Source organism: Octopus sinensis, linkage group LG15 (genome assembly GCF_006345805.1).
Source record: "Octopus sinensis linkage group LG15, ASM634580v1, whole genome shotgun sequence".
Lineage (NCBI taxonomy): Eukaryota > Metazoa > Mollusca > Cephalopoda > Octopoda > Octopodidae > Octopus > Octopus sinensis.
In genome coordinates, this window is record NC_043011.1 from 55279677 (window position 1) to 55294749 (window position 15073).

The window sequence follows — 15073 nt, forward strand, 5'->3', positions numbered from 1 at the left end:
AGAAGAAAATCATAACAAAAAAGGGGAAAAGATGAACTTTTGATCAATACACATAACATTTTCATTCCATTTTCTTAGAAAAAACTCACACTTTTTTTTTTTCCATTTTAAAATGATTCAAACTCAATTTGAGTTTGGCATTTAAAAATTGAAATAAGTTACCTTGATAAAGTAACAAATTCATCATTAGAGCTAAGTCTTTTTATGTTTTTCAGAGATGCCGGTTCCTTATTAATTTCTGTGTTAACACTAGGAGGAACCTGAGCTGTAGGTAATGTAGACGAACGCGCCAATGGAGGACGGTTGACAGCCTTGAAAGTGGTGATGGTCGGGGTTTGCTTTAAGGCTCCATCCTAAAAAGAAAGGATTGGGTTTAGTCAAGAAATAATGGCTAGAAAAATTACAGAAGACAAATGAAAAAATGGCAAATTATCTAAATAACAAATACAATAATTAGATCATAAATGAAATCTCTTTATAATAATTAAATCATTAAAATATCAACTAGGCAGTAATTAGTAAGTCATTCACTACTTTATTTTGAAACCAAAAAACAACTGCATTTCAGGGTCTCAAATCTTCATTGGCAAAAAAAGGCAAAAACAAATCTTCATAAATGGAGTAAGTAAAATGGTATTTCAATCTGCTGATGGGAGAAATTTACAAAATATTGGATTTAAAGAGGTAAAAGTTCTTAGGAAAAGGTTGCAAAGCCTTTCCTAAAAAGCAAAGAGTCCATTCCATGGAGCTAGAGAAGATAGGGGCAATAGTGCCAGACGTAGACAATTTGTTGTGAGCCACACACCAGTTTGGTCACAAATAGTGAAAAAAAGTTTGTGTAATCTAAAAAAAGAGTCCAATCTTGGAGATTTATAACTCTCCAACTCTGGATAAACATTGGTACATACATAGAAATACCAAGTTTGGATAGGTGCTACTTTGAAGGTTAACGTTAGAGGTGACCTATAAGGAATTTTACAATAGGGAGCAAAGATAGCAGATGGGGAGGCTGAAGGGAATTTCAGATTTGATTCCACATTAAAATTCCAACTTGAACCTATTAACAAACATACCAATAACTTGTAAGAGCATTGTGCTAGATCATCTCCGGTAAGTTCACCATTTTTTACCTCAATAAAATAGTTTTTGACTATTAATGGTGAGATACCATGGGTATATTTTCTCAGTAAACTTTCCTTGCAGTGAATTGTCTTCGCAGTGAATTGATGGCAGTAATCATGCTAGATATGTGAGCAAATTAGAGCAATTTTCCACTAAATTTGAATTGATAAAAACCATAATGAAAGTATGTAAGGAAGAAGAGACTGAAAGTAACAAAGGAGGTCTGGAAGTGGAGGGGGGAGGGCTTATGATTATCTGCATCACCTTCAAAATGTTGGAGAAGAAAATGTTCAAAGTTGGCCATGTCAGAGTTTGCCCTTCTTATGCAACATAATCTATTTCTGTAGTAAAGAGAAAGACTGAAACTATGTCAAGAACAGCAGCCAGCTCTGGTGGTTACCATTTGAGAGCAATGGAAGGTTGAAGACATTGGGAGACCTTGAGAGAGCGAGCAAGAGAAAGAGTGTGTGTGTGTGTGTGTTTATTAATAAGTGAAGCCAATGAGACAAAGTTGGCTGTACAAACACCTATGACACGGATTTCTAATCCTGGTTACTAACAGGTGACTCTATACACTTTGAAATTAAAGGTGTGTTGAGCACTTTTATGCCTTCTGTACAACAAACAAAATCAATATACATATATGCCGCTGATTAAATACAACCAATAAGCTAATTACACAACAAATCTGCCCAATTCAATCAAAACGGTCTCTTGTGAAGATAACAACAAGAAGAAGCATAACAATGTATTTATTTTCCATATTTTAGGAGTGAAATAAATATTCAAATGAGAAGCACTTCTTAGAGTCAAGCAAAAAAGCTATCAAATAATCTGATTAACAAAGGAAGCAGGTTAATAGAAGCAGAACAACAAAGAAATGTGACTCAGCTGTTAGACAAGAATTAGATTTGGAAACGAAAACAGTAACGGGAATTGGTAGAATATCAACGAAGGCCATGATTAAAATGGTTTAGCAGGAAAATTATAAGAGGAAAAGAGTTTTATTTGTTTCAGATCAGAAAGTTATTAAAACAAGTCAATATGGTCATGCGACAGAGTTAAAGATTTATAAGGAATTTGGTTATTAGATGAAATCTCACAAAGGAAATTTATAAAAGCAATATATTATTATTATGCATTAGCAGAGAAGATAGATCAGGGATTAGTCAAAAGAGTGGGGGGGATATATATGTTTTTTCCCCTAGAGACAACATTAATTGAATTTGTTTACCTAAGTAAAATATTGCTGTAAGTTTATTATAAACAAGAAAAGCCAGTGGCACATGTAAAAAGATTTGAGCGAGGCCGTTGCCAGTACCGCCAAACTGGCCCCCGTGCCGGCGGCACGTAAAAAGCACCCACTACACTCTCGGAGTGGTTGGCGTTAGGAAGGGCATCCAGCTGTAGAAACTCTGCCAGATCAAGATTGAAGCCTGGTGCAGCCATCTGGTTCGCCAGCCCTCAGTCAAAATCGTCCAACCCATGCTAGCATGGAAAGCAGACATTAAACGAACAGTAAGCATTGCTTCTGTAGATTAACTTCCAGATGGAGAAAGATTTTTATCTTTTAACTTCTTAAAGTTTATTAACAAACACCCACAGCTTTGGATTAACTAAATCCAGAAGTATAATAGGAGAAATTTGCTGACTTCCATAATCCAATCAATTCAGATTAGGTAATTAGTTTCTTTGAAGAAGTCTTGGAATCTTAAACCAATCAGTTTGTTGGCTGTTTACACCTGAGATCAGTGATTATTCCAATTACATTTAGATTAGCATTCAATTAAAACAAGACAAATCGATTGCCTAAGAATAAATCCAGCCCAAGGAAAATGCCGATATGACTCCTGAAGACAATCAGATGAAGTTAACAGCATCAATCTTTATTACTGAAGACAGCTGTCTTGAAACAAAGTCTCTACAACAGATCCATTCTTTCTCTATATTGTGTTTACCATTTTATTTGTATTCAAAGGAAATCACTTGAAACTGAAATTCTGATGAGTTCTGCAAGTTGCCATTTTTATTAGACATTTTTGAAACTCATTTTGATTATGGTTTATAGGAATTCAGTGGAAAAACTAAGGGAATCAAATTCCATTTTATGCTATTCTGGTTCATAGTTTTAATATTTTGAAATCCTACTGAAATCAGGTCAGGATTTCATTTGTTGTAGATTGAGAGTAACAGGACAACATTTTGCAAATGGAGTCAGAGTGGTTTCTTTTTTAAATTTTAATTTAACTTTTAATAGTGACTAGCTTAAAAGTCGCACTCCATGCAGACTTTTAAAGCTAGCTCCAGCGGAGGGCTAATTGGGCCTCAGCCCAAAACCAACGAGACCTAATTAGCATGACTATAATACATGTATAATGACTAAATGCCCCATTGGTGTTTGTTCAGAGATTAAGGACGGATGAGAATTAATTCTGTAATGGAATCGTTCTATTGTTCCTGTCCCAAGTTAATTCCAATTGTTTGCCAACTTGTCCCAAAGTTCTTATATTGACTTGAAATTAACGAACCAAATGTCATTTATCTCTCACTTGACCTCTAACATCATCTGACAAACGCCAACCAAGATGGCGTGAATCAGCCAAGCTTTACCTGCTAGAAATAGCAACCCAAATGCTTTTAAATCAGATCCCCATGCTGGGTGTTCAAGAACCAAATGAAGGACAGATTTTCAATCCCAGGATCATCCTGATTCCAAAAAGGTATAATATGTCTATGCAGAGCACAGGTAGACCAAGATACAGATGTCTTGGACGAACAGACAGAATTTCGTGTTTATTATTATAGAAATATAATTTCTTTGTTTCGTATATTTTTTTGTTTTCACAAATATTTTCGAATATACAAAGAATATTTAAAACCAAGAGCTGAACACTAGAGATATTTCATGAAAGCAGATTGGATTTTAAAAGGAAATAAAACCTAACAAAAACAATTATTTTTTAAATGTTCAAAAGGAATTCTATAAAACAGAAGGAAACAACCAAATAGATTTTGTTTCTGTAAAACGATGATACAAATATTAAATTATTGAGAAGAGAGAATGTTATTGGCGGTATTAAAGAGAATGTTATTAAAAGCAACAAACTATGATACAATGAGAATGGACTATTTACCTGTTTTTGAACAGCTTTGGCAGATGTAATTGGAGGGCAATTGGTCATTTGACCATCCTTAGGTGGGGAAAAAATAAATAAAATAAAATATACTAAATCCAGCTTAACAAATGATATTGAACACAGAAAAAAAAATATTTTAATGTGGATTTGATTTTCATGAATTCTAAGGAAATATTTACATATAACAACATTCAGATTGTTTTTAATCTTTAAACATTTAGTGTCAAATTTCAATTTTTAGTCAACAGAATTCAAATACTGAGGTTTTATCACTTTAATACCTCTCTCTTTCTCAACAATAGTCATGATATTTCTTCCCTTGCAAATGAATCCAGTTTGTTTCCCAGCTCCTTAACCCTTTTGTTACCGTATTTATTTTGAGATGCTCTGTGTTTCTTTCAATTAATTCTAAATACAACAAAGAATTTAGTAAAATAACTTCATTATCATTAACCCTTTAGTGTTCACATTATTCTGCCAAAATTAATACTTCTTTATTCACATTGCTTTGAACTAATCACGCATTATCTTGTAGCTTTGAGATTTTGATGAGGTAGCTGTTAATTTTTAAAACGACATTGTAGGGTTGGCGTGAGAGACCAGATCTGGCCAGTTTGAACATAAAACAGGCAGAATACATTTGGCCGGATATGGCCGGTTTAAATGCTAAAGGGTTAAGCTAGTGTTAGGAACATAAATTGTGACTAAGGTTTGGTGGAAGATTTTAATTCAAAACTTATGAAAACAAAACATTTGTACTACAGAGCCAGAGCTGGTTTCAGCCGGGTTGGTTATGAAAGGGTTAAAAAGACATCAATGATATCTCAAAGATGTTATTCAAACACTGTTTATACATTCTTCAGTTTTTTTAATCTCTTTTATAGATTCTTTAACCGGAACCTTTGTTGTTTCAAATTCTTTCTACTTACCTTTATTGAAACCAAAACAGACACCATTCATATCCATTGCAAACCTCTTTCAACATTCAACCAGGGACACACATAGTTGTGTAGTTAAGAGGTTTGCTTCACAACCAGGTGATTCTAGGTTCAATCCCACTACATAGCACCTCGGGCAGCAAAGGGTCATCTGCCATAGTCTCAGCCGACCAATGTTTTAGAAGTAAAATTTGCCAGACCGACATCATGCAGAAGCTGGTCGTGTGTGAATGTGTGTGTGTGTGTGTGTGTGTGTGTTGGCAATGTGTAGTCAAACAAAAGGATACCTTGTGGTGTTTAGCCTGAGTTACCAAGGCAGATTGATAAAACACAAAACAAAATCAAGCAAAACTCTTAAAGATAGTGCCCCAGTATGGGCACAAACTGACATCAATAAAAACAAAAGAGCAACTCCCTAATGCCAATGTTGTGTGATGCCCTTAATGTAAGAAGAGGTTTTTGTTTTTTACATATTAAAAACAATCTAATTTAAGTTTCTTCAAAACATAACTGAAAAAAAATTAAACTAGTTTATCAAAAGATAAATCTAAAATCTTTAGATATTTGCTAAAAATATTTTTTTCATTTTCCTTGTTTTCCAAAAATAGTCTAAATTTGAATAAGAGACACACAACTGTAAGAATTTTATTTCATTGAAATGCTTCAGTTGTAGAAATATTTTAGAACAAGATTTTCTAATGAATGCTTTTTTTGTCAATTGTCAGATCCAGGTTTGCTTTTTTTTATTCAATTTGTACAATTGCAAACTAAAGACCAGTTGCAATTACATAATTAACATAATTATGGGGATGGCTAATTAATGCTAGATCTGACATTCCTGACAATAAAGCAATCAAGTAATTTAGGAATGAAGAGGAAACGTGCTAAATGTTTCTATCAAAAGAAACCGAATTTGTCAACAAATTAAACTGGAGGTGTCACATGCAATTACTATGGCAACTGGCAAGTACATCTAAGTATAATATAAGCCTCCTTATAATAATAATAATAATAATATAATAATAATAATAATAATAATCCTTTCTACTAAAGGTGCAAGGTCCGAAATTTGGGGAAAGGGACTAGTTGATTACATTGACCTCAGTGTTTCACTGGTACTTAATCTATTGACCACAAAAGGATGAAAGGCACAGTTGACCTCAGCAGAATTTGAACTCAAAATGTAAAGACAGACAGAATGCTGCTAAGCATTCCTCTTAAATGATATTGAACACAAAAAATAAATTTTTATGCTAACAATTCTGCCAGCTTACTGACTTAATAATAATAATAATCCTTTCTACTATAGGCACAAGGCCTGAAATTTGGAAGAAGGGGTAGTTGATTACATCGACCCCAGTATGCCACTGGTACTTAATTTATTGACCCAGGAACGATGAAAGGCTAAGTCGACTTCAGCAGAATTTGAACTCAGAACGTAGCGGCAGACGAAATACCTATTTCTTTACTACCCACGAGGGGCTAAACACAGAGAGGACAAATAAGGACAAACAAGCAGATTAAGTCGATTATATCGACCCCAGTGCGTAACTGGTACTTAATTTATCGACCCTGAAAGGATGAAAGGCAAAGTCGACCTCGGCGGAATTTGAACTCAGAACCTGGCGGCAGACGAAATACCTCTAAGCATTTTGCCCAGCATGCAAACGATTCTGCCAGTTCGCTGCCTTAAAATAATAATAATAACAATAATTGTTTGCATCCTTGACACTTCATTACCACATTTTTTAATCACTTTCCAGACCCTCCTTCTATATATTCTGTGTTCAAATCTTACTGAGGTCAACTTTGCCTTTCTTTCCATGGGGATGAGTGTGTGGATAGATTAAAGTACAAGGGTAGATTTAACTGACTCTCTTCCCCAAATGCTAAGCTTTGTGCATATGTCATAGAATGTGGCTGTCTTCAACTAAGCAAAGAAGAATTTTAAAAGGTGAGATGAACAGGTTTATAAAAATTTGGTTTTCTGAAAGAAAAACTAATTTTTTATGAATGAAAGTAATTTCTATGTAAATAGCAATTTCAATCATTATTAATTTTAATAGAATAAGGATTTGAAGATCGGAATTTCTAAATTATTACAGATGAAAGTCAACTCAAAACTAACCAGAAAGGATTTGGCTTAATAAAAATAGAATGTATTAATTCAATACAAAAGATAGCAGTGAGATCTTTACAACCCCCTAAACAAGTGTCCCTTGCATTTCCAACTTATTTTACAAAGTTTGCCCTCAGAAATTGATAGAAGGTCGCTTGATGTATCACTCAAAATCAGCGTGTGAGCTTATTATTGTTCATTTTCATATTTATCAACAAGTGCGAAATAGCAGTTATTTCTTATATCTAGTTTATATTCCATGAATTTTGGGTAGAGAGTTAAGAGAAATAAAACATGACAAGACCAGCTACAGCAATAATAATAATAATTTATTCTGACCTGGAGTGAAACTAAAATTGGTTCTCTATTTTGTCCACTGATCCATTCATCAGCTGTGAGGGAGGGAACACAACTGGCCGTTGGTGGGAAAATATCGTCTTGGAACTGGTCAGACTAGAATTCAAAGAGAAAGTCATAATGAAATGTTGATTAATGATATTCGAAATACAAGTTAACGATGAACAAATTACATAAATTAATGAAATACAAATTTCATTAGCTTCAAGAGAACAAATCACCCAATCAGAAAACATCGAAAACAAAAGACTTCACACAACTGAAGAAAATAGTGAAGATAAACTTTTGAAATTAATGCTAAATTTTTGATATTAAGAACCGTTGATGTCTTACATATAACACAACAGCTTAGATTTATAATGGACAAAAAAATGTAATTGTGTGTCATTCATACCTTTCTCAACCACTCCGTGAGTGTAGTGGGTGTTTTTTACGTGCCACCGGCACAGGGGCGAGGGCAGCTGGCAAACATCCACAATCAGTTGGTGCTTTTACATGTCAACGACACGGACACCAGTCAGGCGGTGCTGGCATCTGCCATGTTCAGACGGTGCTTTTTACGTGTCACCGGCATGGGTGTCTTAACTACAATTTCCATTTGAATTTTTATTTTGATGTTGATGTACTTGACTCAATAGGTCTCCTCGAAAACAGTGGGTCACTCTACGATCCAAGGTAAGCACAGCAGGCCATCCTGCGAGCCATGAACTCACTTCATCTGTCGGGTCTTCGAAGTCACAGCATATCTCCAGAGGTCTCGGTCTTTCGCCATAGCCTCTGTGAGACTCAGAGTGCAAAGGTCATGCTTGACCACCTCATGATGAAATTAGCTCACTTCTCAAAAGTCTAAAACGGTTTTATCTTCTTTTCCACACAAATATATTTTGGTATTAATTTCTATTGTCAAGACTCAAATTGTTAATTTATAAAGAAATGTTAAACGAAGGCAGCAAAGTTGCAGAAGGTCACACGAAATTCCTCAAAATACTTTTATTCTTCAGTATTCTGAGTTCAAACATCAAATGGACCAACAAAACAATACAAGTTATCAGTGTTGTTTATCCTCAGGCCAGACTAAATTGAATAGATTTACGATCAAAGATATTCCTTCTGTGATCATCTAAGTCTTTTTTCTGGGTACAGTGTATGTAGAACTACATTACCAAATGTGCCCTTCTGCCAACCAAATTGTCCAAGGTACTGCATGGTGGGATCCAATCCAGAACTTTTTGATCCCACAGACTATGCTGATAAATACAGGAGTACACAGGAGAATTTCTCATTTCTACTCCAAAAGGTCTCAATAAAAACACCAGCATGCTCACCTTTATTCTTATCCTATAAACTCATTTACACAATGCAAAATGGAAGTCTAATCTCATATCTCCATATATATAAACGGCAAAATGTCTGTCTGTGTGTGTGTGTGTCTTTTATACAAATCCACAATTTTTCAGTTAGAGGGCTCACACTTTCTATGGACATTCAAAACTGTCCAAGGGTGGTCGTGCACATCTTTACATTTCCCCAGTCACCCAACAAAGCCATTAAAAAATCAATAGAAGTGACTTTTTTGTGAATTTTCTATCCAAAACCCAATCAAAATGCCTGAAACTTGATACGCCAATTGAATGCCAGCTAGCTGTATGTGATTGGTAGGAGATTTGGACAGTACTCGCGTGTATGTGCGCACGCACGCAGCTGTATATGCATGCACTAGCACTATGACCCGGTGTTGCCAGGTCATAGTGCTAGTTTTTATTATAAACAAGCTATCCAGATTTGTTTTAAACATTTCATTTGTATTTTTATCGCAAGAAAACCTTCAGATCAACTGCAATCTAATTTCCATTGAAAAATCTTTCTAAATAATTCATTTTACTTTGGAATTGATTTCTTAACAACTAACCCAAGAAGCAATCAACTTTAATCACCAATTAACAAAATAAACACTGAAGCAGTAAGTAGCACAAAATAAAAACTCATCTTCTTCCAAACAGAGAGGTCAGAGATTCAAATCTTATCAAATACGTAGGCGCAGGAGTGGCTTTGTGGTAAGTAGCTTGTTTACCAACCACATGGTTCCGGGTTCAGTCCCACTGCATGGCACCTTGGGTAAGTGTCTTCTACTATAGCCTCGGGTCGACCAAAGCCTTGTGAGTGGATTTGGTAGACGGAAACTGGAAGAAGCCCGTCGTATATATGTATATATATATATGCGTGTGTGTGTTTGTGTGGCTGTGTTTGTCCCCCTAGCATTGCTTGACAGCCGATGCTGGTGTGTTTATGTCCCCGTTACTTAGCGGTTCGGCAAAAGAGACCAATAGAATAAGTACTGGGCTTACAAAAGAACAAGTCCCGGGGTCGAGTTGCTCGATTAAAGGCAGTGCTCCAGCATGGCCGCAGTCAAATGACTGAAACAAGTAAAAGATAAAAGATAAAAGATACTTACTTTCCTAGGAACAATCATTGAAACTGGCTCCACCAGATCTTTGGCAGTGTGAAGTTTGTAAAACCGCACAATTTCACAGCGCTTAGCATCACAGCCACGCTTTGGCATTATTCCTGAAAGATTTGAAGTTGAATAGTTTCTCAGGTCGTTACTTAAAAGACCATAATTGCAAGCTTACTAATTACACTAACAGCAAAAAATACATGAAATAAATAAGAATTAATGTGAATAGTTACCTACCTAAACTTCTTTGTGGAGATGAAGACTGGAACTGATTGAGATAGTGGCAATAGGGGGCAGCACTTACTATTTCATAGTATCTAATATTACCATCACCCTGAGAGGAGGGAAAGACAAAGACATTGATAAATATATACATACATGCATGCATATATATATATATATATATATATAATTTAAAAATAGGATAAAATCTTTATAAGAATTTATCAAGTAGTTAGCGTGAAAAACCTCATAAGAGAAAAAAACCATCAATTTTTTCCTTTTAAATGTATTCATTTTTATTTTATAGAGGGCATTATTACACATAAATACCTCACGGTAGGAGGGACTTTCAATGTCAAAACTACTAAAATAAACATATCGTATCAAAAGCAAATCTTGAAGCAAATCATTTAAAAAAAGAATGCAGCTAAATTCTTTTTTTAAATGACTTGCTTTGAGATTTGCTTCTAGTATGATATGTTTATTTTAGTAGTTTTGACTTTGAATGTCCCTCCTAGCGTGAGGCATTTATGTGTAATAAGTATATATATATATATATATATATATATATATATATATATATATGTACATACAAATTTTTTTTTTCTTTCAGAATTGGTTCTTACCTTGCCAGCAAGGAAAATCACTTTACTATCATGATCATAAAATGGAAACAGAATTCCACTGGAGAAATCCACTACTTCAGTTTTTAAAGATTTGGTCATGTTTCTCTGAAAATAAGCAAAATAAATTATCATCAAGATATAAAGACTAACAAGAAAAAAATATATATATCAATGGAGAAAATGTAAACTCTAAAATCTGAAACCAAGGAAATGATAATTGCAGTTCTTGAAACATCAAGACTCTAGCCAAAGAGTTAGTTCCATAGGGAATCATAATTCCAGCAAAATAAAAAAAAATGTTTAAAAGACAAGGAAAATGGTAACATTTTTTAGTAAAATAACATGAAAGCATGAAAAGTCTTCAGATATGAAATTAATGAAGATTATATACACCATAGCTCAATTCTGCAATTGGTCCAGACAGATCCAATGCTTTTAATCAATTTCTTTAACTATTATAATTTACCATTTCTTATTTAATATGAAGAAATGAAATACCAAGTCAGCTCATAAAGAATTCAATTGGAAGCGTAAGACACAAATCTAAGACAAATCTAAGACACAAAAGTGTAAGACACAAATCTAAGACAGAAGATAAAAATTTGAAATAGATTTTCTTACCACATCCCAGATAGCATATTGGCGCTCACTAGATCTTGAGAAACCTGTTGTGAAGATCCGGTTTGTGTCTCCAAGAAAAACAGATTTGGAGGCTTTAACACCTTGATGGCCAGTTCCGTCCTAAAATAGTTTCTTAAAATAAACTTATTTTGCAAAAATACTTCATCTATTTTTAATGTATATTTCATTAAGTTAATAAAGTTAAAATTCGGAGAGAGAATAAAATACATTTGCATATAACTGCAAGGTACCATCAAAACAGAAATTTAAAAAAAAAATTTTTTTTTCTATAGTAACATTTAATTAAATTAAGAAACAAAATATTAATTTGCATGCTTTTTGTACTTTATATCACTATTTGTTATATTTTATATTTTATATCATATTTTTTATTTTATATTTTATATTTCATATATTTTAGATTTTATATTATATTTTTTTCTATAGTAACATTTAATTAAATTAAGAAACAAAATATTAATTTGCATGCTTTTTGTGCTTTATATCATAAAATACTTGCATTGACTGCATTAAATGTTCTGATAGAACAACATTTATAGAAAGTTTCAGCTTGTAAAATTTCATGGAAATTCATTCAGTGACAAAATTATAATTTTAACCCTTTAGTGTTCACATTATTCTGCCAAAGTTTTATACAATTCAAAATGAACAAATATCACAAAGGTTGGCTTACGATGGCAACTTGGGCGGTTCTCGGATCGTGTACTCTGATCTTTCTATCCTTGCATGTGGTAGCAAAAAGACTACCTTCCCGGTTCCAAGTTATTGAGAACACAGTATCATTATGGCAGTTAATGATATTAAGAGGCTCAGCTTGCTCCACGTTCCACAGAATACACTAGAAAATATAATTATGAATATTGACACTTTCTTTACATGGGGAATACTTAAAAAACTGGAAACTGCTAGATTACAGCAAGTTATGATATTAGCTACTAAAATGCAAAAAGACCAAATTTATAGCAGTTAAAAGAGAGAGAGAATTACCTTATGGTCCATTCCAGTACTGAGAATGATATTAGAAGCGGTCGGATGCCATTCAATGTTTGTAACCTTACGTTGATGACCATGAAGGTCAACTGCCCACTCAGTCAGGTTACTATGCATAGTGTTGGGAATCCGCCAAACTTTTACCTAAATCCAAATAATTAAGACAAATACCTGTGTAGAGATTTTTTGATATTGAAATGTTGAGTAAAAGAGCAAAACACAATTTTATGATTAAATAAAGTAGCAAGATTATCAGATGATGCAGATATATTCATAAAACAAACATTTGGCACCATTATCTATGGAATTATCTTCCATCTCTCAACGGACATTTCTTTGGAAACATTTAAGTACTTGGCTGCATTTGATACAAAATTCCATAAAACACTTAAAACTTGTTAAAAGTTTTCACCAATTCTTGGAAATTAGAAAACATGAAAAAAACATTCCCCAAAAAATCAAAAATTTAACTAACATGTATGTTTTACAACTATCTTCAGTACATTAATTACAGTAATTGCAATTAGCATTATAATTATGAAGCTGTCATCTAATTATCCAGCTTTTGCCTGCTAAATCTTCAGGAAAATTAATGATAAAATATATTTGCAAAAAAAAAAAAGAAAGAAACATCATTTAAGTCCTTCTTCTATCCATTTTTAGCATCTATTTTCTAGGTTTCCTTATGTATTCTGATGCAACCTAACTCCAAAGTTCATCAATTTCTCATTAACACATTAATTATATTTTATCTTCCTCTATACCAGAAACTAACCTTGACTGGTCAAACAAACATCACAGTAGTCCAACAACAGAGGGAGAAGCAATTTGTCAAATGAACATCTAGAAAACTTAGAACCATTATTTTACTCTATTTCTAAACAATTTCATTGAATAGAAAATATTCTTTCTCTTCTCGTTACTTACCGTGTTATCGTCAGCAGCTGAAGCAATGACATTGTCATCAAATGGATTCCATTTGATATCCAAAACTGTTCCAGCATGACCAGTAACTTTGGGAGCATTGATATCAACACGACCAGTCTGCAAGAAAAATGGATTTTAAATAGATTTTTAAAAAGAGGGGAAAGAAAAGAAGGAATGAAATTTGACATTTCAGGTTGCTTTTAATTCAAAAAAATATTTTTTAAACAAAAATCAAAATTTTCCTTAGATTCAAGATAAAATCTTATCGTTGGCAACAAAGTTACTTCTATCTAACTTGAAAGAAAATAAAACATCATCAAAAAAGTATCCATTTCATAATTATTAAAACTAGCAGAAAGACCGCCCTCCAGGTGGTTTTCTGCTAGCCCCTTGACAATATTTTCACATTTGATTCCCAATTCTAATAATTTTTATATTTTACGTCTAATTATTTCTTTGTATAATAGTGCTCACATGCTTAGTAAATACTGCTTTCATTACTTTATCACAGTCATAATCTCTCTCTTTTAAACAAACATCACGGTAGTCCAACAACAGAGGGAGAAGCAATTTGTCAAGTTTTACCTTCCCCTCAAAGCAACATAGAGATTACAATTCAGCAGCCCTTCTGTAAGCTTTGCAGTGTGTGTGAGAGAGAGAGAGAGAGAGAGAGTGTGGGGGGGGGGAGAACATTGCAAACAATGAATGAAATAAACATGAAATGAAAAAATCATATAAATAAAAGGGCATTACTACAGATGCATATTCCCCCAACTTTGTTGCAACATTCAGAAAAATGGATACTTTTTAACAAAATTTTCTGGGGAAATTTTTTGGAGGGATTTCTCTGTGTGCCTTGGCTATGTGCTGTGCTTTGGTGTGATGCTCTTACTTTTACTGTATTGAAAGTGTTTTACGTAGGATGTGTGCGGTGCCTACTAGTGTAATTTTCTGTATCTTATATATACTTGTAAGTCTTGCTGCTTTTGTTATGTATTGTCTACTTTTACTTGTTTCAGTCATTTGACTGTGGCCATGCTGGAGCGAATATTTTTTTATCATACCTAATGCACCTATTATAGGGATTGTTTCTGTTTTCAGGCTCCACATTCAGGTTATCCCTATTTCCAGATCTTTGTATTTTGAGAGTTTCTTCATTTCTTTTAGAGATACATTGTAATCTGTTGGTATTAATGCATCAATTAGAAGGCATTTTTTTTTCTTGGTAATGTCTGACAACTACATCCAGTCTATTAGCTTTGATTTCTCTGTCTGTGTATTGGCATACACTAGTGGATGATGGCTTTGTCATTTTCTGGCGTGTGCCTATACCATCTTTTTTCTGTTGTCATTCCATAGTGATGGCATAGCTTCCGGTGTATAAAGGTCCCAACTCTGTCATGTCCGTGAATATATTCCTTCTTAGCCAGAGACAATATGGTTTATTGCTTCTTGTCCATCTCCACACATTCTGCAGTTATTTGTTATGTTTCTTTTCATTATATGTTTTTAGTAATTTCCGGTGGGGAGGCTTTGGT

At 33.8% G+C, this 15073-nt stretch overlaps 1 protein-coding gene across 18 annotated transcripts in view; it reads right to left on the reverse strand.

Moving 5' to 3' along the window:
- LOC115219788 (coronin-2B) overlaps nt 1-15073 on the reverse strand; it is a 128978-nt gene that overhangs the window by 19961 nt on the left and 93944 nt on the right. For 17 of the 18 annotated variants that reach the window (XR_005002302.1, XM_036509767.1, XM_036509769.1 and 14 more), the window contains 10 exons: nt 13536-13652; nt 12606-12752; nt 12292-12456; nt 11598-11717; nt 10977-11081; nt 10366-10462; nt 10126-10238; nt 7656-7769; nt 4257-4313; nt 163-353 (listed from right to left, as the gene is read on the reverse strand). Coding sequence is in view for 17 of the 18 variants with exons in the window: in XM_036509767.1 (XP_036365660.1) it covers nt 163-353; nt 4257-4313; nt 7656-7769; nt 10126-10238; nt 10366-10462; nt 10977-11081; nt 11598-11717; nt 12292-12456; nt 12606-12752; nt 13536-13652 (1226 nt within the window). In the remaining variant the exon portion in view is untranslated. The remainder of the gene's footprint in view (nt 1-162; nt 354-4256; nt 4314-7655; nt 7770-10125; nt 10239-10365; nt 10463-10976; nt 11082-11597; nt 11718-12291; nt 12457-12605; nt 12753-13535; nt 13653-15073) is intronic. The other variant, XM_036509768.1, reaches the window with a different exon arrangement.